This window comes from Fukomys damarensis, unplaced genomic scaffold (assembly GCF_012274545.1).
Source record: "Fukomys damarensis isolate Sample0158 unplaced genomic scaffold, DMR_v1.0_HiC HiC_scaffold_12, whole genome shotgun sequence".
Taxonomy (NCBI): Eukaryota; Metazoa; Chordata; class Mammalia; order Rodentia; family Bathyergidae; genus Fukomys; species Fukomys damarensis.
In genome coordinates, this window is record NW_022900924.1 from 54818446 (window position 1) to 54843387 (window position 24942).

A 24942-nucleotide genomic window follows, 5' to 3' on the forward strand; every position below is an offset into this window, starting at 1 on the left:
AGGTGCGCTCCTAGAGGGGCCACCTTCCTGGCCCACAGGCCTCTGGCTGTGCCCCACAGGGAGAGCAGGACAGGCCCGTCTGGTTTTGTGGAAAGACAGTGACCCCATCCTTGGGGCCTCACCTGGGACCTCGAGAGGCTGTGGCTCTAAGTGCACTCTCTTGGGGTGTTTGGAGGGCACTTTGGGGTACAGCCTCGGCATGTGGATCTAGCCATTCAGCCCTTGGCAGAGCCCCAGGGGCCCAAGGGAGTATTGGCAAAACCTGGGAGATTCACCCCTCTGTGTCTCGCTTCGCAGGGGGAAACTGCAATATGGTCCTGGTGACTAATATCTACGGAGAAGCCGCCCAGCTGGAGGAGACGGTGCGTAGCGCTGGGCAGTACAACCCCTCCTGGGCCAGCGCATGCCAAAGACCCAGGGCTGCGATGGAGCCACAGTTGCCCAGGGGTTCAAGCCAGGACCCAACACCAAGCCCCAACTTGTGCCAAGGAAGAAAGAGGGAGGCTGGGCGGGGGGACCTGCAAGCAGGGCCAGCTTGGGGACAAGGAACCCACTTCCTGCGACTGGGAGCTGGAACGGAGGATGGCTCGCTCTTTGTAATCACACGTGTTTGGGCCCCGGGGGTGCAGGTGAGTGGGAACGCACCGGCCCAGGCTGTGCAAGGGATGATGGTTCCGGCGTGCCTTTGCATGCCTCAAAGGCCCCAGGCTGCCATTCTGAGCCCGGTCTCAGCAGATAGATGTTGAGCACCTGCCCTGTGCCCAGGGGCACTCTCAGGGCCCCTTGCTGATGGGGAGCCTGCCGGAGAGGAGGCTCATTCACAGGTGAATGTGCAGGGCGAGGCACTGGGGTCTCTCAAACAGCTGCGCTCTCTGGGCCTCCAGGCTTAACGGTCCCTGACTGGCTGCCCCTCCAGAGTGGCTCTGGGGGATCTTCTGGGGACCACCTGGTGGACTTAGCAGACCCACGGTCCATTCTGGAGCTTGTCTCTGTGCAGGGACCCACCTTTCCTAGGGGTCCTGTTTTACCTGTCCTGAAAATATCTCCAGTAGCAAGTGACGGTCCCGGGAAGAGGCCAGCACGGCGCACACCTCAGGGCTTCACCTCTGAGCGGTGAGAACTGACTGTCCCGCTCTCTTGCCCGCCATCAGCTCCCAGCCGACCCTGGCCGTGGCCTGTCCCTCGCTGGCCCTGTGGCAGAAACACCACTAGGAGGTCCCTCTCAGTCCTGCCAGCAGCACTCTCAGCCCCTCCTGCATCTTCTCTCTGTGTCTGTCTCAGTCCCCCAGGCACGCGCCTGGCTGCCTCACAGCCCGGCATCCATCCAGCTTGTGTCGCCTCACAGGCTGCAGGCTGAGCAAGCTGAGGCCTCCTGTGGCCCTGATGTGGGCCAGATGTGCCTGCTCTGCCGAAGGGAGGCAGGAGAGTGGGGTCCGTACCTGCCCCGCCCTGACCTGGCCTAGCCCTGCCAAGGTGGGGCCGCTCAGGGAAGTGCGTACAGAGGACAAGCCTAGCAGGGCCACCCTGTGGTGACAGTGAGGCTTTGGCCCTTGTTCCGTGGATGGTGGCTCAGCTGAGAGGGCTGGGTCTGGGCTTCGTCCCCAGCACCTGTGGAGACCCCATGCAGCACAGCCGGCCAGGGCCCCCAGCACCTGAGTGGTTACCTGTCCCACCCCCTTCCCAGAGTAGAGCAGGGCAGTCAGCAGGGGAGCATCTAAGTGGATTATTTTTTCCAGGACTGAGGATAGAACGCTGGGTGTTTACAGTGAGCTACACCCCCAGCCCAGTTTTATTTTGAGACAGGGGCTCACTTAATTGCCCACGCTGGGCTCAAATTTGTGATTCTTCTGCCTCAGCCTCTGAGTGCTGGGATTGCAGGTGTGCGTGAGTATGGTGGGGCCAAATTGAGCTACTCTATCAGTTTAATTAATTAATTAATTTATTTTGGTACTGGGGATCGAACTCAGGTCCTTGTACTTGCAGGGGGCAGAACCACTGAGCTAAACCTGTAGCCCTTACTGTATCAATCAATTTAAAATACTGATTTCAAAGACCAACTATACAAAAGGATATTTCAGTTATTTTAGAATATTGATTACATATTGAAATCATAATATTTTGGGCATACAGTATTGGGCTAATGTTTAAATAAGATATATTAAGATTATTTTACTTGCTTCTTTTACCTATTGTAATAATATATCTGTTAGAAAATTTAAAACTCAAGTGAGGCATGGTGGCACGTGGCTATAATACAAGCAGTTAGGAGGCTGAGGCTGGAGGATCACTTGAATTCAAGAGTTTCAGACTACCCTGGGAAACATAAGAAAGAATGAAAGAAAAAAAAAAAGAGGGAGGGAGGGAGCAAAAAGAAAGAGGTTGGATATGGTAGTATGTGCCTATAATCGCAGCTATTGAGGAGTCTGAAGCAGAAAGATCACACATTTGAAATCAACCTGGGCAATTTTAATTAATTAATAAATTAATTTTTTGGTACCAGGGATCAAATTCAGGCCCTTGTGCTTGTGAGGCAGGTAGTGGAACCACTGAGCCAAACCTCCAGCCCCAACCTGGGAAGTTTAGCAAGACCCTGTCTCAGAAGAGGGATGGGATTGTAGCTCATTGGTAGAGTGTCCCTGGATTCAATCCCCTGGACCAGGAAAAAAAAAAAAGAAGGAAGAAACAAAATTTTATTTTTTTTAATTTTTTATTTTTGAGACAGGGTCTCACTATGTAGTTGCATCTGACCTGGAACTCACTATGTAGCCCAGGCTGGTCTTGAACTCACAGCGGTCCTCCTGCCTCAGCCTCCCGAGTGCTGGGATTACAGGTGTGCGCCACCACGCCCAGCTCAAAAGTTTAAAATTTTAAAATTGCAGGGCTGAGGATTTAGCTCAGTGGTTTTGCTGCCTGCCTCGCAAGTGCAAGGTCTTGAGTTCAATCCCTGGTACCAAAACAAAAAAAAATATTTAAATTGCATATACATAGGTGGGCACAGTGGTACATGCTTATAATCCTGGCTCCTTATAATCCTGGCTGAGGTACCCCAAGTTTGAGGCCAGTATGTACAATTTAGAAAGACACTGTCTCAAAATTTAAAATTTTAGAAAAAGGTGGAGTTGCAGTTTAGTGGCAAAGTGCTTGCCTAGCATATGTGAGAGTCTGGGTTCAGTCCCTGGTAGCACAGGCACCCACACATGTACATGTATGTATATGACTTGCATGAATGGTTCACATACCTTTCCGTTGGATATCGCTGGTCCAGACCCAGAGAAGCAGGAAGTCCATGGGGGGCAGGCCTACCTCCTGGAGAGGCAGAGACCTTCATGTGGAGAGCGAGGGCTTCGGCCAGAAGCGCATTCAGCTGGGCCTTGGAAAAAGTAGAAAGCAGGGAGGTAGATAGGATAGAGGTAGAGGAAGGGGGAACCTGGATCACAGGCCCAGAAGTGGAGAGGCTCAGGTTTGGACGGAGAAACAGCCTGGTACAGGTCCTCACAGTGTGCTGGTGAGGACCAGTGAGTGCCCTTCTGTCCATGTCCTGCCTCTCTCTTGAACTAACAGTTTGACAGGCAGGCTAAAGACCCAGGAGCGGCTGCCAGGGTCTCTTTCCCTTGGGGCGTCCCTGGAGTGGGGAGCCCCCTAACATCCGGTTTGTTTTCCAGCTGTCTTCACTACGCTTTGCCAGCAGGATGAAGCTGGTCACAACTGAGCCTGCCATCAATGAAAAGTACGATGCCGAGGTACTCGGGGGCTGTGGGCAGCCACTGCTCTGTGGGGTGATTGTGTGGGTGTATTACCTCTGGGGAAGGGGACAACCCTTAGGGGCCACCACAGGTGGCTGGGAGGGCTGGGTTTGTCTACGCCCACTTTACCTGTGGGCCCAGGGACTCTGAGCCCTAGGCTTTTCCATGAGATTTCCTCGACGCTCACTGGTGCTGTGTTGTGTTTTATTTTGTTTTGCTTTGTTTTGAGACAGGGTCTCACTAGGTAGCCCAGGCTGGCCTCGAACCTGTAGCCACCCTCCTTCCTGAGCCCTGAGCTCACGACAGACAGCCAAACTTTTCAGATCTGAAATCCTGAAGGAAAACACAGATGCACAGCTCTGTGCAACCAACCTAGGGTTTGAGGGCCTGGTGCTGAGAGCACTTCGCAGACTTGAGCCGGCATCAGCATCCCCAGGGTCCGTTCCCGGAGTTCCTGACTCTGTCTGTCTAGGGTGGCCAGGGGGTGTGCGTTCTCCACTGGTTCCCAGGTGGTGAAGCTGCTGTAGCTGCCGCTCTGGGAGCCCTGCTTTGAGATCCACTGGCACGGTGGTGAAGAGCCCTGCACTGGGTTCAAGGGCCTGCTCCTTGACTGTGCAGCCTTGGCAAAATTGAACTCATTTCTTTATCGATAAATTGGAAAATTAATAGCATCCACCCTCAGGGGGGTTTTGTGAAGGACGTTTTCATATGTAGAAACCTCTGAGCACATTGCTGTCATGGAGTAAGTATTGAATAAATACTAGCTAGTACCCTGTCTGCAGAGCAGAGCGCCTCTTTATTTACTTAGTTTTGGCTTGTTGGGACAGGGTCTCACTGTGCAGTCCAGGCTGGCTGTGAACTCCCGGGTGCCGGGATTCCAGCGTGCGCCACCATGCCCGCTTTGAATCTGTTCTCACCTTTCAGCTGTGTTCCCTTGGCTCAGGACTGTCACATTACCATGCGTGAACCTTGCCGACAGGACGCTGCACCTAACACCAAGGTCTTCCATGCACTGTAATGTCATTTCTGTTCCCTAACCTGCATGGAATGTGTTTATCATCTTTCTGACAAGCATTTTGCTTTATGAACACATGGTCTGGAGAGACACGGGAAGTTATGTTGGTGCCATCTTCCCTAGTCTGTGGCTGGTATTCCTGGGTCGCTGCAGCGCCATCTCAGTGCCAATGCCTGTTTTCAGGGGGTGACAGAGGTGCTGCAGAATCCCCTAGGCTGGCGGGCGAGATGGCTCCGGTCTGCCCTCTGCCTCCAGCCTCTGTGGTGAGTTTTCAGACCATCTGAGCCCCAGCGACTTTATTGATGAACACAAGGCTCAGACTGCTAACTTCCTGCGACCCTTGTGATCTGCAGCCTGTGATGCGTGAGGTGCTAGAAGGGTTCTGAGCCTCAGGAGTACAGACAGCAGCTGTGGCTCAGGGTGCCCCGCTCTGCCAGGACAAAGCAGGCCTGTGGGCTGAGGAAAGTACCCAAGGTGAGGGTGGCCCTGAAGCCTGGTGTGGGCCTGAGGCAGAACTCTGAATGATCCTCATTACATGTATGGAGCAAACCCTGGCAGCCAGCGAAGATATGTGAGCCTGTGGTGTTTCCAAGGTATCTTTTTAGCCAGAGAATGAATGCGCCTGATTGACTCAAGGAGCCAGAGAGGCTGCCTGCCAGGGACCTGTGGCTCTGTTTCAGGCCATGACACCGACCTGCCGGACATCCGGGGAAGTGGCTGCCACACTCACTGGGTGTGAACTGGAGTCTGTGCCCCCTCCATTTCCCCATGTTGCCCTCTGACGGCCTGGATGTCAGAGTCACCCAGCTAGAGAGCCCTGAAGACTGTTGGATTCCCTGCCCTGGGGCACAATATACTTTCTAGAGCTGGGAGTGAGAGGGTGAGGATGGCCCGGTCTCCAGTCCACTCCTCCAGGAGACCTACTTGAGCTTCCTAAGAGGCTGAGCCAAATTTTAGTCTTTTTTTGTTTGTTTGTTTGTTTTTTTGAGACAGGGTCTCACTATATAGTTGAGACTGACCTGGAACTCACAATATAGCACAGGCTGGTCTCGAACTCACAGTGATCCTCCTGCCTCAGCCTCCGGAGTGCTGGGATTACAGGCATGCGCCACCATGACCGGCTCCAAGTTTTAGTCTTTGATCGGACTGATCCCCAAGCTTTGGCCTGGGGCTTGTGACCCCTCACCATGTGAGGCACAGCTGCAGGAAAGCCTTGGTGCTAGGTGACTCAGTGGACAGGGTGGAGGGTTGCAGACCTTTGGTCTGACAGGCCAGCAGGGCGTGGACTGCACACAGCTTTGGCCCTAGTCCCAGGATCTAGGTGTCAGGGGTTCCCTCCAGTGGCTGTTTTATAGCAACTAAAGGACACTTCGTTGTTCAGAAGGGTCTCAGTATGAAGTCTCTGGTTCCTTTTTTTGATGGAAGACACTGAGTATCTCTAGAACAGTGCTGGCAAACCTAAAGCTGTGGCTCATGGCTCGTGGCTCAGACATTTTTCAAAGCACCTGGGATAGGTAGCTGTGTGGACAGAAACACAAATCTCTCTCTGAGTCTATTGTGTATGTTGGCTTTCTGTCACCTCAAGAGATGGGCTGGGGGGCCAGGGATGTAGCTCAGTGGTGCCGCCATCTGCCTTGCAAAGAACAAGGTCCTGAATTCCATCCCTAGTACCAAAAAAAAAAGAGGGGCTGGGAACTTAGCTCAGTGGTACAGTACTTGCTTAGTATGCACAAGGCCCAGGGTTCACCCTACTATCACCAAACAAAAAGATATCCAGACATGGCAGATTTCCAAGGATGGCACAGGCCTATAATTCTAGCACTGCGAAGGCTGAGTCAGGAGGATTGCCAGGAGTTTAAGGCCAGCCTAGGGTCTATAGTAAATTAAAGCCTGGACTACATGGCAAGGCCCTGTCTCAAAACAAGTATATAAATAAAATGAAAGACCAAAAAACAATATAGTAATTGCTATTTTTTTTTTTTTTGAGACAGAGCCTTGCCACGTAGCCCAGGCTGGTCTTGAACTCATGGTGGTCCTGCCTCAGCCTCTAGAGAGTTGGGATTGCAAGTGTATACTACCATGCTTGGCTGCATGTGGCTTACTTAAGATTAAAATTTACTTCTTCAGCAACAATAGCAACATTTTGAGTATTTGATAGCTACATCTGGCTCCTGGCCACCATACTGGACAAAATAGATATTCATTTCATCATTGCAGGAAGTTCTGTTAGATGGGCCTGATCTAGAGGATGTTAGAAGGTAACAGATACTAGGGAAAAATTAGAGTGAGATTTTAAAACATAGTGATATAGAGGTAGGGAGGGGACTGCAATTTTAGATAGAGTGATTTAGAAGCTTTTTTTTTTTTTTTTTTTTTTTTTTTTTCTCCTGTACTGGAGACTGAACTCAGGGTCTTTACACTGAGTCACATCTCCAGCCCCCATTTATTTATTTACTCATTTATTTTTAGACAGGGTCTCACTAATATACTAAATTGTGATGTCTAGCCTCAGCCTCCCAGAGTGCTGGGATTACAGGAGTGTACCACCAGGCCCTGTTTTAATTTAGCTTTTTTTTTTGGTTTTTTGAGACAGTCTCACTATTAGTTGAGACTGACCTGGAACTCACTACGTAGCCCAGGCTGGTCTCGAACTCACAGCGCTCCTCCTGCCTCAGCCTCCCAAGTGCTGGGATTACAGGTGTGCGCCACCACTCTCTTATAATACCATTTATTTATTTACTCATTTATTTTTAGACAGGGTCTCACTAATATACTAAATTGTGATGTCTAGCCTCAGCCTCCCAGAGTGCTGGGATTACAGGAGTGTACCACCAGGCCCTGTTTTAATTTAGCTTTTTTTTTTGGTTTTTTGAGACAGTCTCACTATTAGTTGAGACTGACCTGGAACTCACTACGTAGCCCAGGCTGGTCTCGAACTCACAGCGCTCCTCCTGCCTCAGCCTCCCAAGTGCTGGGATTACAGGTGTGCGCCACCACTCCCTTAATTTAGAAGCTTTTGAACAAAGGCTTTAAGGGAGTTTGGGAGTAAGGTGTGCTAATGGGGGTCCTGGGTACAACAGCATCCTGGGTAGAAGGGACAGGCTTACAGGGGAAGAGTGTACCAATCAGTGGGACTAGAGTAGGCCAAGGGAGCATGCTGGAGAGGGGGTAATGGGGACAAATCACGAAGCCTCACAGGTCACTGTGCCCTACAGAAATCTATACAGACAAGAAGAAGTGAGTAAAAGATGTTCTTGTGGCACTGTTCGTAGCAGCAAAAAGTCAGAGGTGGGCCAGGTGGTTGCACCGCCTGCTTCATAAGCACAAGATCCTGAGTTTGATCCCCGGTACCAAAAAAAAAGTCAGAGGTGACACATGCAATCATTACTGGAGAATGCTAACAAATACATGGAGGAAAGGATGAGGTTAAGGACTGTACAAAGAAAGCATCCTAGAGTAGGTGGCACACGCCTATACTCCCAGCTCCTTGGGAGGCTGAGGTGGAAGGATCAAGAATTTAAGGCCAGTCTGGGCAACTTATGGAGACTCTGTCTCAAAACAAACAAACAAAAAGTACTCTAGAGCCCTTAGGGGCCTGGAGCCCCTGGGGAAAGGGTTGTCTGTCTCTTTCTCTTCTCTCCCCCGCTTTCCTTTTTTCAGTACTGGAGATTGGACCCAGGGGTGCTCTACTATTGAGCTCTATCCCTACCCCTTTTTATCTTTTATTTTGAACCAGGCTCTTCCTGTGTTACCCAGGCTGGACTGTAACTCAGTCCTCCTGCCTCTGCCTCCCAAGTAGCCAGGACTATAGGCACTTGTCCCCAGGCCTGGCTTAGTCAAGTACCCTTGGCCTGCGCTGCCTCTGTTCCGATTCTCTTCTGAGGGAGAGGCAAAGGCTGGGGGATGCTGAATTCCTCTCAGACCCTAAACTCTTCCTTCCGGGAAGATCACCAGTGGGGAGGGCATGGCCCAGAAGCTAAGACCGCAGCGCTTTAGCAGGAAGCAGGGTGGTCACCTCTGGGTTCACCTCTCCACCCTCTGTGTTCCCTGGCAGCGAATGGTCAAGAACCTGGAGAAGGAACTGGCACTGCTCAAGCAGGAGCTGGCCATCCACAACAGTTTGGTAAGGGGCAGAGGCTGGGAGGAGGGGGGATGTTGGGGCAGGGGGCACTGCAGGGCCTGGGGCCAGGCAAGATGGTGCAGGTTGGGTGGCAGAAAGGGGGTGGCAGCGGAGCCCTCAGGGCCATCAGGCAGGGCATAGAGGATCCCCTAGGGCCCCCAGGCCCCTGCGTTCTGCCCAGACTCAGCCAGCAGAGCCATCCAGTCTAGCGTCACTGGCCTCCTGTCCAGGGCTTTCCTCTCCTCCCCAGCCCATCGCTCTCTTGGACTCAGGTCCACTGGGTCAGGTCCCCTCTGGTAGGGCGAGATGGTGAAGCAGATAGAGGCCTCTTGGGTAGCTGAGCAGCCCCTAATCTGGCCCTGCCCTGCTGCTTGGGCTAGGAGCCTCCACTGCTTATTCCCAAACATTCTTCATCTTCCTCCAGGCCAACCGCCCTCTGGTGACCTACGACCCCATGGATGAAATCCAGATCGCTGAGATCAACTCCCAGGTGCGGAGGTACCTGGAAGGGACCCTGGACGAGATCGACGTAAGGAGCCCTCTGAGGACCCCCTCGTTCAGCTGGCCTGGGGCTCTTGGTCGCCATCCTGGGCACACTCAGCATGTGTGCGGCTGATGGAAAGCTCATGCAGAGTGGGAACTGTGGCTGTGGGGTAGCGCTGGGCCCCTGATGTCAGGGGCCTTTAGCCACCCCAGTCTCAGCTTCTGTATTTGGAGTTATGAGGCTGAGGGTTGCATCCTCATCTGTGCGGTGGAACTGCTGGATTCACAGGGCAGCCTGGTGGGGTGCAGCTGCAGAAGGGAAGAGGCCAGGCTGGTTGCAAGGAAGACCCCAGGGCCCACGCTGGAGTAGGTGGAGGAGGGGTACTCAGGGAGAAAATGCTTTTCTGTGCGGCCAGCAAGCTGTGTGGGTCAGCCCTGCTCTGCCTGTTAGCAGGGCAGCCAGGAGAGTCAGGCTCAGACCAACTGGGACTGCGGGCTCAGAGGCCTTCCTAGCAGGGACTCGCACTCGGGCCCACCATCAAGGGCAATGCGTGTAGGCTCTGGGGCCAAGGGAGGCCAGCGACCATTTTCTAGCTATAGCTGAGTGTGTCTGTGCTCACAGACAGGCTCACGAAGGGGGCCCATCTGAATGAAGGTGGCAGGCTGAACTTTTAGGAGCAGGAGCGAGCCAGTGAAATGGAGTCTATGCAATTTTTTATCTTAGAAAGTATTTCTGAGAACTAGTGATTTCCACGTAGAAAGAGTGGTTTTAATAGCCGCAGCAAATATTTTATTTGAAAGCTATCAATCAGATGTTTCTCTGCTCTTGAGAAGGCTCAGCTGCCATTTTGCTGAGCCGTGGTCTGCAGATGTCCCACTCTCCAGAGGGCCCCACCCCTGCTAACAGGCGCAGCTTCTTGCCTCTGTGCCTGCGGTCTGATCCCTGCCTCGCTGTCTTCATTCCAGATAATCAACCTCAGACAGATCCAGGAGGTTTTCAACCAGTTCCGAGTGGTTCTGAGGTGAGGGACCCCCCACCCCTTCTTCAGGCTGCCACTTTCACTTCCGGTATTCTGGACACTTGCCCCTGAGAGCACCCCTTTCTCTCTCCCAAGCAAGGCACTAGATCCAAGTCCTAGGAGGGTGCCCTGGTCCCCGGGGCTTCCTGGGTCTATCAGCAGGACAGGAAGTCCATGGAGCGCCAGCCCTGTGTGTGTTTCCAGAGCAGGACATCATGAAGCTTCCCCACCCCGGACATGGGAGGTTTATTTGGGTGAACATAAACGCGTGGCCTGGATAGCTCATGCTGGGTGGTGTCACTGAAGCTGGCCGCAGGATTCTGAGGGGCCTCACCCAAAAGACCTCTAATCCCAGAGCTGATTCTTGCCCCCTGGGTTCAGAATGACCTGCAGTACAAAGTGTTCTCTCCCTATCTCCCCAGCCAACAAGAACAGGAAGTGGAGTCTGCCTTACGCCGGAAGTACACCCTCATAGACAAGAACGACTTTGCAACCATTTCTGCCGTCCAGAAGGTACACACGGTTGCCTCTCACTAACAACACTCACCCCAGATTCTCCATCCTCAGCCCTCTGCAGAGGCAGCAAGTGTCATAGGTCAGACCAGAGCTGGCACTGCTCCAGTACAGGTAACACCTGGATGAGTGTGAGCAAACCCCCTTGGAACTGAAAGTGCTTTCCATGAACTGGAGATGTGGCTAACAATAATAGGACCTGTCCTGGAATTAGACCTTAGGATCCTCTGGGATGGCTGAGTAGGGAAGTGATGTGGAAAGTGAGCATTTGCTAGGAAGGTCAGGGACAGCTCTCCCGAGGCACTGGGAGCAGCCAAGTCTCGGCACATGAGGTACCCACCCCAGACATACACCATATACATTTGGGACCTGGGGGTCTCAAACCTTTCATCTCACCTGTGCCCCTTTGACCGGCTTCCCTATCCAGGCAGGGCTTGTGGATGCTGATGGCCACCTAGTCGGTGAGTCCGATGGACATGGCTTTGGACTCGGGGTCATCCCTTTCTCTGCCAAGCCTGTGAAGAAATCCAAGGCCAAGAAGACATTCAAAGAGCTGAGGTGAGCAATGTCCCTGCTCTGCCTCCTTGGTGGGTGGGAGAGCAGACACACGCTGTTTACCGCCCCCCAGTGTTCCCACTACTGTGTGGCCACAGTGGACGTCCCTGCTGCCAGTGTTCAATTTTGTGGGTCCTCTCACACTCATAGCAGCCCTGTGCGGTGGGAGATGTCAGCATGGTCAATGAAGGACCTGGAGCTCTGAGCGGGGAAGTCTCTTCTCAGGATCACATGACTGCTGAGGGGTGCGGTTGCAGGGAGGACCTGGGCAGCACTGCAGAGTCCCTGTCCCCAGGTCACCTTTCAGGCATGACTTCTCATGTGTGCAAGTTTCCCTTAATGAGTGCCCACACAGCACACCACACCCCCAGAGCCCCAAAGGCAGTGCTGCATAGCAGGAGACAAGGGTATAGGCTTTGGATGGAGACTGGGCCCTCCTCTCTGCTCTGCACCTCTAACACCCAAGGGATCGACTTGTGTGGGATGTGAAAACCGCTTGTGCCTGTTCCCATGTTGCTAAAACGACTGATGATGACGGCCTCAGAGTTGCTGGGTTTGTCGTGAGGATACGTGATGAATGCTGTCTCTCTCTGAACGTGGGCCAAAGTGGCCTGAAGAAAACCATCACGGGCTGGCAGGAGTCAGGTGGCAGAAGATGCTAGTGACTTAGCTGCCCCCTGCTTGCTCAGGAAGGCCAGTCACATCCAGGCCTCTCTGTTCAACTGCCATGCAGTCAGGGCAGTGGCAAGCTTTGACCTGGTCCCCTGAGTCACACTGGTGACCAGAGGAGGAGCAAATAGCCCAAAGAACTGTGGGCAACCTTTTGTCAGTTCAGTCCTGAGGCAGAAAGGGGAGAAGGAGCACAGCTGGCTTTTCCAGGAGCTGAGGTGGCACTGGTGCATGTGAGCAGCACAGGACACAGACTGGTCACAGCCCCCTGGCAGATTTGTCCTGTTTTACCCCTGGGCCACAGGCAGATCCCCTGCTGGGCAGGGCTCTGCTAGGCCTTCCCAGGGACACCAGTGCAACTGAGAGCCTGTATACCTTCCCGCAGGGCCATATGTTTGAAGCTGAGACTGCGCCCTGCTGCCCAGGGGTCCACCAACACTTCGGAGGGACCCCTGTGTGATGCAGGGAGAGAAATGCTCTCTTCTTTCCTATTTGCATGGCTTAAAGTCGCAATCTGCCCAAGGGTGTGATGAGATAGCAGGTGGCAGTGGTGGGGGCTTGTCTAGCGTGCACAAGGCCCCATATCACCAACAAAACCAAACCAAAGCCAAAAGAAGAAGATAAGAGCAGAGAGGGGCGGGTGCCTGGCAAGGACATCCACCTCACTGCCCGTGACTGAGTGCTGGGGCCCCTTTCCTCCTCCTTCTAGCGTTTCATTGAGAAAGGAAGGTGCCAGCAGCCCTGTGAGTGGTAAGGATCTGGATGTGATCTCAACCTCCAAGACCCAGCTGGTCCCACCTGGCAAGGATGGCGATGTCAAGGTCATGCTTTCTCTGGAGAGGGAAACCCTCAGCATCGAGCCTCCAACCTCAGGCTCCCCGAAGGAGGAAGTCTGCCTAGCCAGGTAAGCATTTATAGATCACTCAGCACCAGATCAAGCCACACCAGAGTGTGATCCTCAATGTTCAATCATGCTTGCAGACAGAAGAGAAAGATAGGGGGTCAGGGCAAGGCTCAGCATAAGTCCAGAGATGACTGACACGTGCAAAATGGTCCAACTGAGGGGTTTACCTGAGATGCATAATTCATTATGGAATCGCTTTAGACCACGCGGCGATTACTAAAATAATGTTATATGTCCTTTACTTTTTTTTTTTTCTTGGTTTTGGTTTTTTGAGATGGGGTCTATATAGTTGAGACTGACTGACCTGGAACTCACTACGTAGCGCAGGCTGGTCTTGAACTCACAGCCATAAGTTATGTTTTTTACAGGAATAAGGTATTGAAGGTAGCACATTTTCAGCTCTTCCCTTTTACTCCATTCATCTCCCTAGTGAGTCAGTAATTGAGTTTTTTGGGAATCCATTCTAAGGAAACAGATGTGCAGACACGATTTGTACCAAAACAGATATTCACTGCATCATGAATTTAAAAATTAAATTTGAGAGGCTGAGTCAGGAGGAGAACCATGAGTTCAAGTCCAGCCTGGGCTACATAGTGAGTTGCAGGCCAGCCTCAACTACATGGTGATACTCTCTCTCAAAAAGAAAAAAATAAAAAATAAAAAACATTTATACCTTCAATAGGCGTCATTAGGGAAAGGACATTAAGGGACTGGGAATTTGGCCCAGTGGTTCTACTACCTGCCTCACACCTCACAAGTGAAAGGTCCCGAGTTTGATCCCTGGTACCAAAAAAGGAAAGGGCATTAAGTATCTGTGACCTTTGATTGTGCGAGGGTTGATTCCCCAGCCCATGAATACTTCCGGATATTCAGAGAAGTTAGCGTTGTGCAGTGAATATCCACACATGAAGCACAGTTCTACAGCACACTTGCTGTTACACGTTTTTTGTCTTCTGTCTGCCCCTCTAAATGTCTCGATGCATTTCAAAGTGAGTTCCCAACATCAGTCCACTTCCTGTCAGCCCGGTGCTTCATCTCACGTCACAGAATGAGAATCCTCCGAGTGTGATAGCATGAAAGGATGCCTCTGTGCAAAAGTAAGATGTAAGATTGGATGTACTGCGTGGGCTCAGCCATTCAAAAATGTATCAAAGAAATCCCACATGGAGATACAAAGTATGTTTGCTGATAGTGTGTGTGTGTGCGTGTGTGTTTGTGTTGTTTTTTTATCTTTGCATTCCTCGTTTTCTGCAATCAGCCTGGGGCCTTGTGGGCTAAGTAAAGGCAAGATGAGGGAATGATGGGTGCTTTGCTCCAGCCTGGGTAGTGACCCCTAGGACTTTGGCCTCCTGCCCACAGGAGCCCCTAGGAAGACAAATGAAGTACCCATCACTTCCGAGGCTGCCCCCCGTTTCTTTCTTCTCCTTGGCCTTTCCCTGTGTCCCCAGGCCCAGCACCCCTCCCTCCAGGACTGTGGCCTTTGAGGATTTCAAGAATGAGCGAGGTAGTGAGATCAACCGCATCTTCAAAGAAAACAAATCCATCCTGAATGAACGAAGAAAAAGGGCCAGTGAGACCACACAGCGCATCAATGCCATCAAGCGGGAGATTGATGTGACCAAGGAGGCCCTGAACTTCCAGAAGTTGCTAAGGGAGAAGCAAGGTGAAGCTTCTGGGAAGACGATCAGGGCAGGTGGCTGTAGGGAATCAGGGTCGTCCTGCTCCCAGGGGGCCAGCAGGAAGCATTGGGGTGCAGCCTTCACCCCGAGGCCATATCACTTGGCTCTGTCAGCACTCAGGGGGCCACTGCCAGCCTGCCTCTGTCCATGTCCTCTGTTCCCGCATTATCTCAGACCTGGGTGCTGGTCTTCATCTGATGTGTTCTGCTGTCTATAGAATAACTGGCTTTTGGTCCTACAGAGGTGTCCCCAGGACATAGGTGGCTGGCAGCCCCTACAAGGTCGCCTCCCCGCCCAGTGGATCAGACGCTGACAGGGATGGTGAGAAACTTGGGGAGCCAGCGTGTGGCCACCAGAGGGCCTAGGGACTCACTGTCAGTGTGACCATTGCCCCTTCCGACCCCTGTCACCTGTGCTGGCCTGACAGCCTTTCTCCTAGGGCAGGCAGCATGGGTGCCCCAGGCTTGAAACCACACTGCTGCTGACCCTGTTGTTGTGAGCCAGGGTTGTACACTGCCAACACCCACAACGTGGGCCAAGCCTGAGGCAGCAGAGTACTCTGGGAAGCCTGGAAGGCCCTGCTGACCGGGGCCCCAAGCCTGCATTTTACTGAGTGACTGCGAAGAAGGCTCGGGGAAGGCCTTCCTGGCTCCCTGTCGTTTCCTCTTCCTGTCAGGGCCCCGCAGGTTACTGGACCTGCCCTGCCAACTCACAGCCCAGGTCCCGACCCACTGTACCCGTGAGCGCCTGCATCACACGGTTTGTTCTCACAGGTCGGATGGACCATCACACACTCTTACCTGTTTCTCAGAGGATGCCTTTATTTCTATTGTACTCATACCCTTCAGACAACCACAGTGTGCTACTCCAGAGGGCAGAGCCCTCCAAGAGCCTGGGAAAAGAGGAATCCAGGCAAGTGGTGTGGCATCAGCTTCGCAAGCGTAAGGTGCTGAGATCAATCCCCAGTACCAAGAAAAAAAAAGTCTCGTGTAAATAAAATGCATGCATGCTCTGCTGACATGGCATTTATTCCTAAGTACACCTGAAAACAGACATTTCCAAAGGATGACAGGAAAAGGAAATATATATGTTAAATATTTTAAAAATTATATCTATCAATATAAAGATTGTTTTTAGCTCAAAAGTTTCATATCAACTGTTTTTTTTTTTTTGGTACCGGGGATCAAACTCGGGTCCTTGCATTTGCAAGGTAGGTGCTGGAACCCCTGAGCTAAATCCCCGGCCCTCCACTATTATTAATAAGGAACCCTGTGCAAGGGCTTTAGTTTACTATCCAGTGATGGCTGCCATGTGTATAATTTTTTAGGGGGACATTTGAGATAGGGTCTCACTATGTAGTTCAGGCTGGTCTCAAACTCACAGCGATCCTCCTACCTCAGCATTCTTAGTACTAGGACTACAAGCCACCACAACCTGGCTTCATGAGTATAATTTATATGAAAAATAAACATTCATATAACAGGGTGCTTATTAAATATATTTGGCTAAGGCTGGGCGTGGTGGTACAGGCCCGAAGTTCCACCACTTGGGAGGCTGAGGCAGGAGTTCAAGGCCTCCTAAATTCAAGGGCAGCCTGATTTGCATAGTGAACAAAAAAAGTAAACAAAAAGACCCAAATAAATGAATATCACTGGCAATTAGGCTTAACACCAAAGTAAACATGACATATGGGCCATCTCTACCCTCTCCCTACCCACCTCTCATTTACCCTAAAATGCCAACAGGGTCCCACGTGCTGAGCTCCCCTCCCTATGGACAGGCCCTGGCAGCCTGGCCTTCTTGTGCTTTACCCACCTCCTGGCCTATGCTGCCCAGCCTCCAGTCCTCTGTCTACCCCAGGAGCTGCCGCCTCATTCTGACCTCCTCCCTGCCCCCCTGCAGGTGAGTACGAGAACAAGGGGCTGATGATCATCGACGAGGAAGAATTCCTGCTGATCCTGAAGCTCAAAGACCTCAAGAAGCAGTACCGCTGCGAGTACCAGGACCTGCGTGACCTCAGGGCCGAGATCCAGTACTGCCAGCGCCTGGTGGATCAGTGTCGCCAGCGCCTGCTCATGGGTGCGCAGGCCGGGGGCCAAGAGAGCACGGGAAAGGCCACAGCCTGAGATCTGTTGAGACCTGTCCAAGAGCTGCTCAGGGCAGGGGCAGAGGCTGGACAGGGCTTCGGGTGTGTGGTTTCCAGGGTGGTAAGGGGTGAAGATGGAAAAGAGGGTGGGAAACCCCGCAGCAGGAGGTGGACAGGGGGAGCCTGCAGCAGGTACAGGCCAGGCGGGCACGGCCCTTATCTACCTCCTCCGTGGGGCTCCCCACACCTTACAGTCCCGTCTCCCTCCTCCCAACAGAATTTGACATCTGGTACAATGAGTCCTTTGTTGTCCCCGAGGACACGCAGGTGGCACTGAGGCTGGGCAGCAGCATCCGACCAGGCATGGTGCCTGTCAACAGGATCGTATCGCTGGTGAGCAACACAAGGGTAGGGCCACGGCACAGTAAGGGGTGAACACAGGCCAGTGGCAGCGTCCCTTGTCCTGCCTGGGTCGATGCTCCAGGGAGGTGTGAGGGTCCTGAGAGACTCAGGGACTGCAGGATTATGAGATGTTGTGTGCAGATCCTGACAAGGTCAGGATGACAGGACCGTCCTGGCTTGGGCCTCCCCCAGGGAGAAGATGAGCAGGACAGGTTCACCCAGCTCCAGCAGACAGTCCTGCCCGAGGAGCCTGAGTCCATCTCCTTCGTCAACGCCAAAGCCAAAACAGAGCAGAAGGTAATTTAGAAGGTTCATATCCTGAGAGCGCAGGGCCTGGGGGATCTCACACCTGCTTTACAGAGGTGGGGGCTGAGTGGTGCTAGCCCAGGGAGATGGACTGGGGTCTGCTGTCCTGGCCGGGCTTGTGCCACGTGTGGTTCCCAGCTGAGAACAAGGCCCAGATTTGGGGATGAGGGACTGAGGACCACATGCAGCAAGGCAGAGCCACAGGTGGGTCTGACTCCTCCCTGAGCAGGTGCAGTGGAGCAGACTCTTCACCTGTCCAGCCTGGAGCCAGAACCCACAGGGCCATGTGTGCCAGCTCAGAGGCAGGTTTTATACAGCAGGTACACTCAAGAAACTGCCCGAGTTAGCTCATTCTTTTAAAATATTTTTTGTAAACTAGGCATGATAGAACATGCCGATAGTCTCTGTTACTGTACTTGGGAGGCTGAAGCAGGAAGATCACTTAAGCCCAGGAGTTTGAGGCCAGCCTGGACAATATAGTAAGATTCTGTCCCCCACAAAAGTTGCTTTTTGTTATTTATTTACATTTTCAAAAGGTGATATCTGCAGATGCTTTAAATATTTATTTAAAAAGTGTGAAAGGTGCAGACAGGCAGCCATACCACTGAGCTAAATCCCCTAGCTCGCTGTGTCTTGATCCTAGCATCACCTGCACATTGTTCTGCCTCTTGCCTTTTCTACTCAGCAATGCATCCTGATGACCACTCCATGCTGACCTGTATTGGGCTGCTGTATTCCTTTTTTGTTTTTGTTTTGTTTTTTGAGATAGAGTCTCACTATGTAGTTGAGACTGACCTGGAACTCACTATGTAGCCCAGGCTGGTCTCAAACTCACAGAGATCCTCCTGCCTCAGCCTCCCAAGTGCTGGGATTACAGGCTACCATGCCTGGTTGCTGTGTTCTTTTTGACATCTTCACAATTGTACCCCATATGAGGATTTATAAAAACGTGTTTAACTCATCTCTGTGTTGAGGGGGTGCTGGGGATTGAACCCAGGGAGTGCTGAGTGCCATCCCTAAACCATTTTTTACTATTTTATCTCAAGACAGGGTTCTTCTAAGTTGCTAAACTGCCCAGGCTGGCATTAAATTGTGCACCTTGAGTTTGATCCCTGGTACCAAAAACAAAATATTAAATCAGGAAAATTATCAAGGATGCAATAATATTATTTAATCCAAAGTCTACATTCAGTGCTCGCTTCAGCAGCACATATTACAAAGTCTATATTCATCTTTTTTTTTTTTTTTTTTGGTGGTGGTGCTGGAGATTGAACCCAAGGCCTTCACATTAAGCTAGATCCCAAGACCTTTTCTATTTTTTATTTTTATTTATGTATTTATTTATTTTTGTATTGGGGATTGAACTTGGGAACTTGTGTTTGCAAGGCAGGTGTTAGAACCACTGAACTAAACCCTTAGCTCCTTTCTTAATTTTTTGAGACAGGGTCTTGCTAAGTTGATAAGGTGCCCAGACTGGGCTTAGTCTTTTGATTCTCTTACCTCAGCCTCCCCAAGTGCTAGGATTACAGGTATGTGCTACCACACCCAGCCCAATTTTTCACTATTCCAGTGATGTCCTTTACAGCAATTTTCCCCTCTTGTTCTGGTCCAAGATCACATATTGCATTTTTTCATAGTAGATAGTCAACATTTATTTAATAACTTCTACCTGTCTTCTGCAGAGGCTAGGAAATCTTGCCACATAGTACATTTAATTGCCATGTCTCCTTTGATTTGGAACAATTCTTTAGTCTTTCCCTTTATTCATAGTTTTGATATGTTTGAAGAATTTAGGACAGTATTTGGTAGGATACCGCTCCATTTGGGTTTGTCTGATGTTTTCTTACTGTTTAAATTCAAGCTGTGAAGCTGGGCATGGTGGCACACACCCGTAATGGTAGCACTGGAGGCTGAGGCAGGAAGATCGCGCAAGGTTGAGACCGCCTGGGCCGCATTAGACTTGTCTCACCCCCGCACCCACCCCAAAACTTCAAGTTATGAGTTTGGCAGAATATATTTTTCTTGGTGCAATGTATAAGGAAACACATGATGTTGCTTTGTCTAATTACTGGTGTGGTTAATTTAGTTGATATCATTCTAAATGGGTTTGGTGGTGCGTGCCTAAAATCCCAGCACTCTGGCAGGCTGAGGCAGGAGAAATGCAAGTTTTAAGTCCAGCCTGGGCAATTTAGCAATTTAATGAGACCCTGTCTCTAAATTTTAAAAACCACAAAAAATAAAATAGGACTGGGCGTATAGCTTAGTGCGAAGATCTTGGGTTCAGTCCCCAGTACCACGGCAGGGGGTGAGGGGAATGTCATTCTGTGTTTTGAATAAAAGGATAAGACGGCTGTGGCTATGTACAAAGAGCTTCAAAAGTTTTATTGTAACTAACTAGCACAGGCTATTTCAAGATTATAGAAATCATTAAATGTGAATCAAAATTATTTTCATTCTATCACACTATTATGAATTTCTTGATATCCCAGACAAATTTTGTGTTTTCTTTAGTTGCTTTCAAATTCTTAGACTTTTAAAAAAACTCAGAATCATTAGATTAAGGACCTTGTGTTTTTACAGGTCACAATTCTGTTCTCACACCACCTCTACATTCTCTAGATGAACTGTCCATATAGTCAGTTTTTAGTTTCAGACATGCCTACGCACTAGCTTTTTATTTGTTTTACTTTATTTGCAATACTAGGGATTGAGCCCAGACCTTCTATTGAGGTATATGTGTCCCCTTTTAAGTTGTTTTTATTTTGAGTCAGGGTCTTGTTAAGTTGCTAAATTGCCAAGGCCATGAGTATTTTATGCCATGTTGTACTTAAACCATTTAAACTGTCATGGATTTATTTACTCATCTATGAAATATATTGGATTAGATTTTTCAAGGTAAAAAATCTTCCTATTTTATTTATTTATTTTTTGGTACCAGGGATTGAACTCGGATCCTTGCGCTTAAGAGGCAGGTCGTAGAACCACTGAGCCAAATCCCTGGCCCTCTTCCTATTTTATTGAATCTGTCATGGTGGCCTCTCTCTCTCTCTGTATTTGTGTAGTGAATGTAAGAACGGCAAGATGAATGTCTGGGGCCTGTGGTTTCTCAGTCCCTGTTAACTCCGTACCTCCTGATCAGTTCCTGTTCGCTCTCCTTTTCTTTGTCAGCAAAATTACTTGAAAACCATGATGGGCCTCCAGCAGGCTCACAGAAAATAGTCTCATCACCAGTCCCTGGAGTTGAGGTTCCCTCAACTCTAACCTGCTGTAGTGGAGCTGCTGAACCACCTGCTGGGAGCTACTGCCTCCTGCCGTGCCGTGCCGGGAAGAGCATCCTCCAGGACACACCCTTGCTCACCTCCACCGAATACGTTCAGTTTTGATTCATTGTCTTACATGCACAGACAGGATAAAATTACTTTCTAGTTTGGACTTTTTAGTGCTAATTGAAGAACTGTGTTTCATTTCCTATCTGAAAGGACATTCTTCCCTACGTACCAGAGGGGTTAGAACTGAGTTTCCAGTAGGAAGCAAAAGAGTAGCTCAGCCAGCAGCCTTTCTCCCTCTGCAGCCTCTTTCCTCTCCCAGATGGATGCCCGGGGGAGTGCTTGGTCTGAAGCTCCCTGCGTCCCATGGTACCCCCGGGTCATCTCTAGGGGCATTGTGTCTGTGTCCTAAGCCAGGGAAGGCAGCAGCAGACTCTCCTGCCTTGGCAACCAGCATAGGACCTGCTCTGGGCAGTGACCCTGGAGAGGAATGAGGTCCACATGCCAGGCAGCGGGTGAGCAGTGTCTGGAGCACCTGCCCTCCTTCCCCAGCACACGTGTGGCCTAAGCGTCAGAGTCTTTCTCTGTCTTCCTCCTGTTTGCTCCATCTCAGTGTGTGACTGCAGATAAACACAAGGGACACAGGCCAGGTTACCCTGGATAGGAAAAGGGGTGACTGCTGAGGCTGAGCAAGGAAGAGGAGACGCTGTTCTTTGTTCAAGTTCTCAGATGTAGCTCTGCGCTTGGTCATACAAAAGGAAAAGAGCTTAATAACTGCTTTGCTCTGAGGACAAAGTGCAGGTTTCTAGGGGTTTCGGAAGCATCCTAGGTTGGGAATTGTGGTCTCCACCAAGTGAGAAGTTTCAGGAATCTTTCCTGAAAAGTTACCTTGGAGTCTTTCCTCTCTTGCCCACTTCTGTTCTTTGGGGGCAGGGCCTTGGCCTGGAGCCCTCTCTGAATGCTCCATCCATGTGACGTCCTCCACAAGCCCTCCATGCTGCTGGGATTGGGAACAAGAAGAGGCCCTGGTCACCTGGCAGCCCTATTGTGGGACGCTGTGAGAGAGAAGATCCCAGGTCACAGCTGGTGGGTGACATCTAGCTCAAGGACCACTTTATATGGGGAAAGCATGAAGGAGCCCAGTCTTCTGGGGTGAGGAGAGGTTGCTACATGGAAGGGGAGCAAGGGGACATATTTGGTGTGGCCCCCAAATGCCAGCTAGGGACACACGTTACCAATCAGGAGCAGGCAGTTTACCAAAAGGTGGAAATGTCTGAAAGGCAAATTGTCATCTAAAATAAGAAGAGGCTTGAAATGAGAACAGTCCTGGCGTGAAATTAGTAGCGAGAACCTCTCAGCTGTAGGCCATCTGGCAAGGGGGTTGCACGTGGTGAAAGGTTCAGCTGAATAACCCCATGATCTGTCCTTCACCCATCAGTGAGCAGACGGGCGTGGGTTTTGTAAAACGAGAGGGCTTTCCCATTCCTGTCCCACCACTTTTCCCCCAAACTGACTATGGTCCTCAAACAGCTCTCGGAGACTCTGGGCCAAAGGTCCTGATTGCTTCCCTTCCTTGCTGCTTCTACCCTTCCTAGGACTATTTGGGGTTCTTAGGTCTTTGAGGGATTTTTCAGGAAATGGGGCATAGAAAATAGGGTTATATCTTCTCTCTGTTAGGACCACAGTGAGCAGTTGTTTGTAGAGTCTCAATCTCTCTTCCCTCCAGTTCCTAGCAGTGGCCGGCGAGGCCTGGCCTTGCTGGACATCCTGTCCTTCAGAGTCCTGAGCAGGCCTGAGACTTGCAGCTAGGTCCAGCTGGGCCTTGTAATGGCAGCCGGTGCTGGCTGCTGTCTCGGGTTCACCTGTCATCACACAGACCTCTCCCATCAGTCTGCACTAACTAAAACAAGTGATTATCAGGGTGGGTGGAGCCACGGAAATAAACAGGGATCATGCTGAGGACATCACTGTCCACTTCTCAGGACAGGAAGGTAGAAGGCATGGGATCACTAGGCTTGTCATTCCAGAAGACTGCCTCTTCTGGGCTGATTCAACCATCCAAATTGCATCTGAAAGGCTGGGCGTGGTGGCTCACGCTTGTAATCCCAGCACTCGGGAGGCTGAGACAGGAGGATTGCTGTGAGTTCAAGACCAGCCTGGACTATATAGTGAGTTCCAGGTCAGTCTCAACTACATAGTGAGACAGACCCTGTCTCAAAACAAAAACAACAACAACAAAAAAACTCAAACAAATTGCATCTGAAGGGATGGGACAGAGGAGATAACCCAAACACATTCCTGCTACAGAAAGGCTGGCTTTTTCCAGTACTGGGGCTCCATCCCAGGGTTTTCACATTGGGCTACATACATACCAGCTCTTTTAATTTTTTTCTTAAGGAAAGGTCTCATAAGTCCCTAAACTCAAACTAGGCCCAAGCTTTAGTATAGTATTTTTTTAAAAAATGAGTATGTATACCTTTTTTTAATCTAGATCTCTGACACATATTTTTTTGTAAATGTAAAATTAAGTTTGTAGGGCCGGGGGTTTAGCTCAGTGGTTCCACTGCCTGCCTCACAAGCACAGGGACCCAAGTTTGATCCCTGGTACCAAAAAAAAAGAAAAAAAAAAAAAATTAAGTGTGTAATAAAGAAGGAACTGTCCAGGTGTGGTGGTGCACACCTGTAATCCCAACATTTGGGAGGCTGAAGCAGGAAGATTGCTGCAAGTTCAAGGCCAGCCTGATCTACACAGCAAGACCCTATCTCAAAATACAAAAAAGAGGAAGAGGAGGAAGAGGAGGAGAAGGAGAAGAAGGAATTGAAGCTGGTGTTTATAATCCCCGCCTCTGGGGGCTCAGGCAGGCGAAGAGTTCCAGGCCAGCTGAGGCTGTGCCTGGGCTACATAATGAGACCCTGTTTGTCTCATTAAATCAACCCCACCTCCAAAAAAGGAAGGCAGGAACTTGAGACAAAGAATTGAAAACCAGAGCGGTAAGCAAGTGAACTGGCTGTGGCTGGTAGGCTGGAGAGAAGGTGTGTGAATAGTCTGCTGCACTTGAGCATTCGTGTCTGCACAAGTGTGAGAAATGAGACTTTGGCCCAGGCCAGTTAGGCAGCTGGAAAGAAGACTCCCAGCATGAAGAGGCACTCCTCTAAACGCCTCCTCCTTGGTGAGGAGGTAAACTGTGGAAAGTTCTTCCATGCCAGGGATTAGGGCGAACAGGTTCCATGAGAGTTTGCAGCCATGTACAGGACTCATACTGTGTGGTCCAGGGGATACCATGCTGAGGAATTAGCATCAAGATTATCCCCAGCAGGCCAGGGATTTAGCTCCATAGTGCTGCCGTCTGCCTCCCAAATGCAAGGTCCTGAATTCAATCCCCAGAAAAAAAAAAAAAAAAAGATTATCCCTGGCTTGTGATAACTCTGTAACACTTAGTAGAATAAAATTTTACGAATCAACTGCATATGCCTCTAACCCAGCCACGAAATCCACAAAGTCCTATTAAATACGAGCTTTCAAAGATTAAACACACAGAGAAGTCAGGTATGGAGTACACATCTGTAGTTCCAGCACTATGGGATGCTGAGACAGGAGATTTTTGAGCCCAGCACAGGCAATTTAGAAAGACTCAGTCTCAAAAAAAAAAAAAAAAGAGGAAAAGAAATAAAAAGGAAAGGACTGGGATGCAGCTCAGTGAGAAGTCCCTGGGTTCAATCCTCAGTACTGCAGAAATATAAAACAAAAAACAGAAACAACCTACCATCATGAACACATCATAAAAGGAGAAAGACTTACGAGAATTTAAAATGTTACCAAAGCAAGATTATACAATATGTACACATATATAAGCAAATTAAAATGTACACATAAATGTATACACACACACACAAAGGAGAGCTGAGCATAGTCACCCATATCTGTCACCCCAGCTACTCAGGAGGCTAAGACTGGAAGATCATAAGTTCAAGCCCACCATGGGTAACATAATGAGACTGGCTCAAAAGAAAAAAAATGAATTGAAAAAAATGAGAATTTTCCCAGGAAGTCTGCAGCTGGGCCTGGCCAGGCCTTGGTGGCCCGTGCTGCTGCTAGCTGTGTGCACACCCATTTGGGTGGCAGGTGGAGACACCGGCAGAAGCTGCTGTTGGTAGAACACGACATGCTATTTGACAGCAAAC

General features: G+C 50.4%; 2 protein-coding genes across 12 annotated transcripts in view; one reads left to right on the forward strand and one right to left on the reverse strand.

Annotated features, from left to right (window-relative positions):
* Klhl18 (kelch like family member 18) overlaps window positions 1-11367 on the reverse strand; it is an 80474-nt gene extending 69107 nt beyond the window's left edge. For all 3 annotated transcript variants that reach the window (XM_010624333.1, XM_033762613.1, XM_033762614.1), the window contains exons 1-2: window positions 11290-11367; window positions 3240-3370 (exon numbers count right to left, since the gene is read on the reverse strand). The gene's annotated coding sequence lies outside the window, so the exon portion shown is untranslated. The remainder of the gene's footprint in view (window positions 1-3239; window positions 3371-11289) is intronic.
* The window catches only part of Kif9 (kinesin family member 9), a 40278-nt gene extending 17399 nt beyond the window's left edge, over window positions 1-22879 (forward strand). For all 9 annotated transcript variants that reach the window (XM_010624328.2, XM_010624329.2, XM_010624326.2 and 6 more), the window contains 13 exons: window positions 298-362; window positions 3663-3740; window positions 8813-8881; window positions 9303-9407; window positions 10328-10383; window positions 10803-10893; window positions 11321-11451; window positions 12827-13021; window positions 14470-14684; window positions 16603-16779; window positions 17064-17179; window positions 17381-17485; window positions 20663-22879. In XM_010624328.2, the coding sequence (XP_010622630.1) occupies window positions 298-362; window positions 3663-3740; window positions 8813-8881; window positions 9303-9407; window positions 10328-10383; window positions 10803-10893; window positions 11321-11451; window positions 12827-13021; window positions 14470-14684; window positions 16603-16779; window positions 17064-17179; window positions 17381-17485; window positions 20663-20713 (1454 nt within the window). In that variant the 3' untranslated portion in view covers window positions 20714-22879. The remainder of the gene's footprint in view (window positions 1-297; window positions 363-3662; window positions 3741-8812; window positions 8882-9302; window positions 9408-10327; window positions 10384-10802; window positions 10894-11320; window positions 11452-12826; window positions 13022-14469; window positions 14685-16602; window positions 16780-17063; window positions 17180-17380; window positions 17486-20662) is intronic.
* The last annotated feature ends 2063 nt before the right edge of the window (window positions 22880-24942 follow it).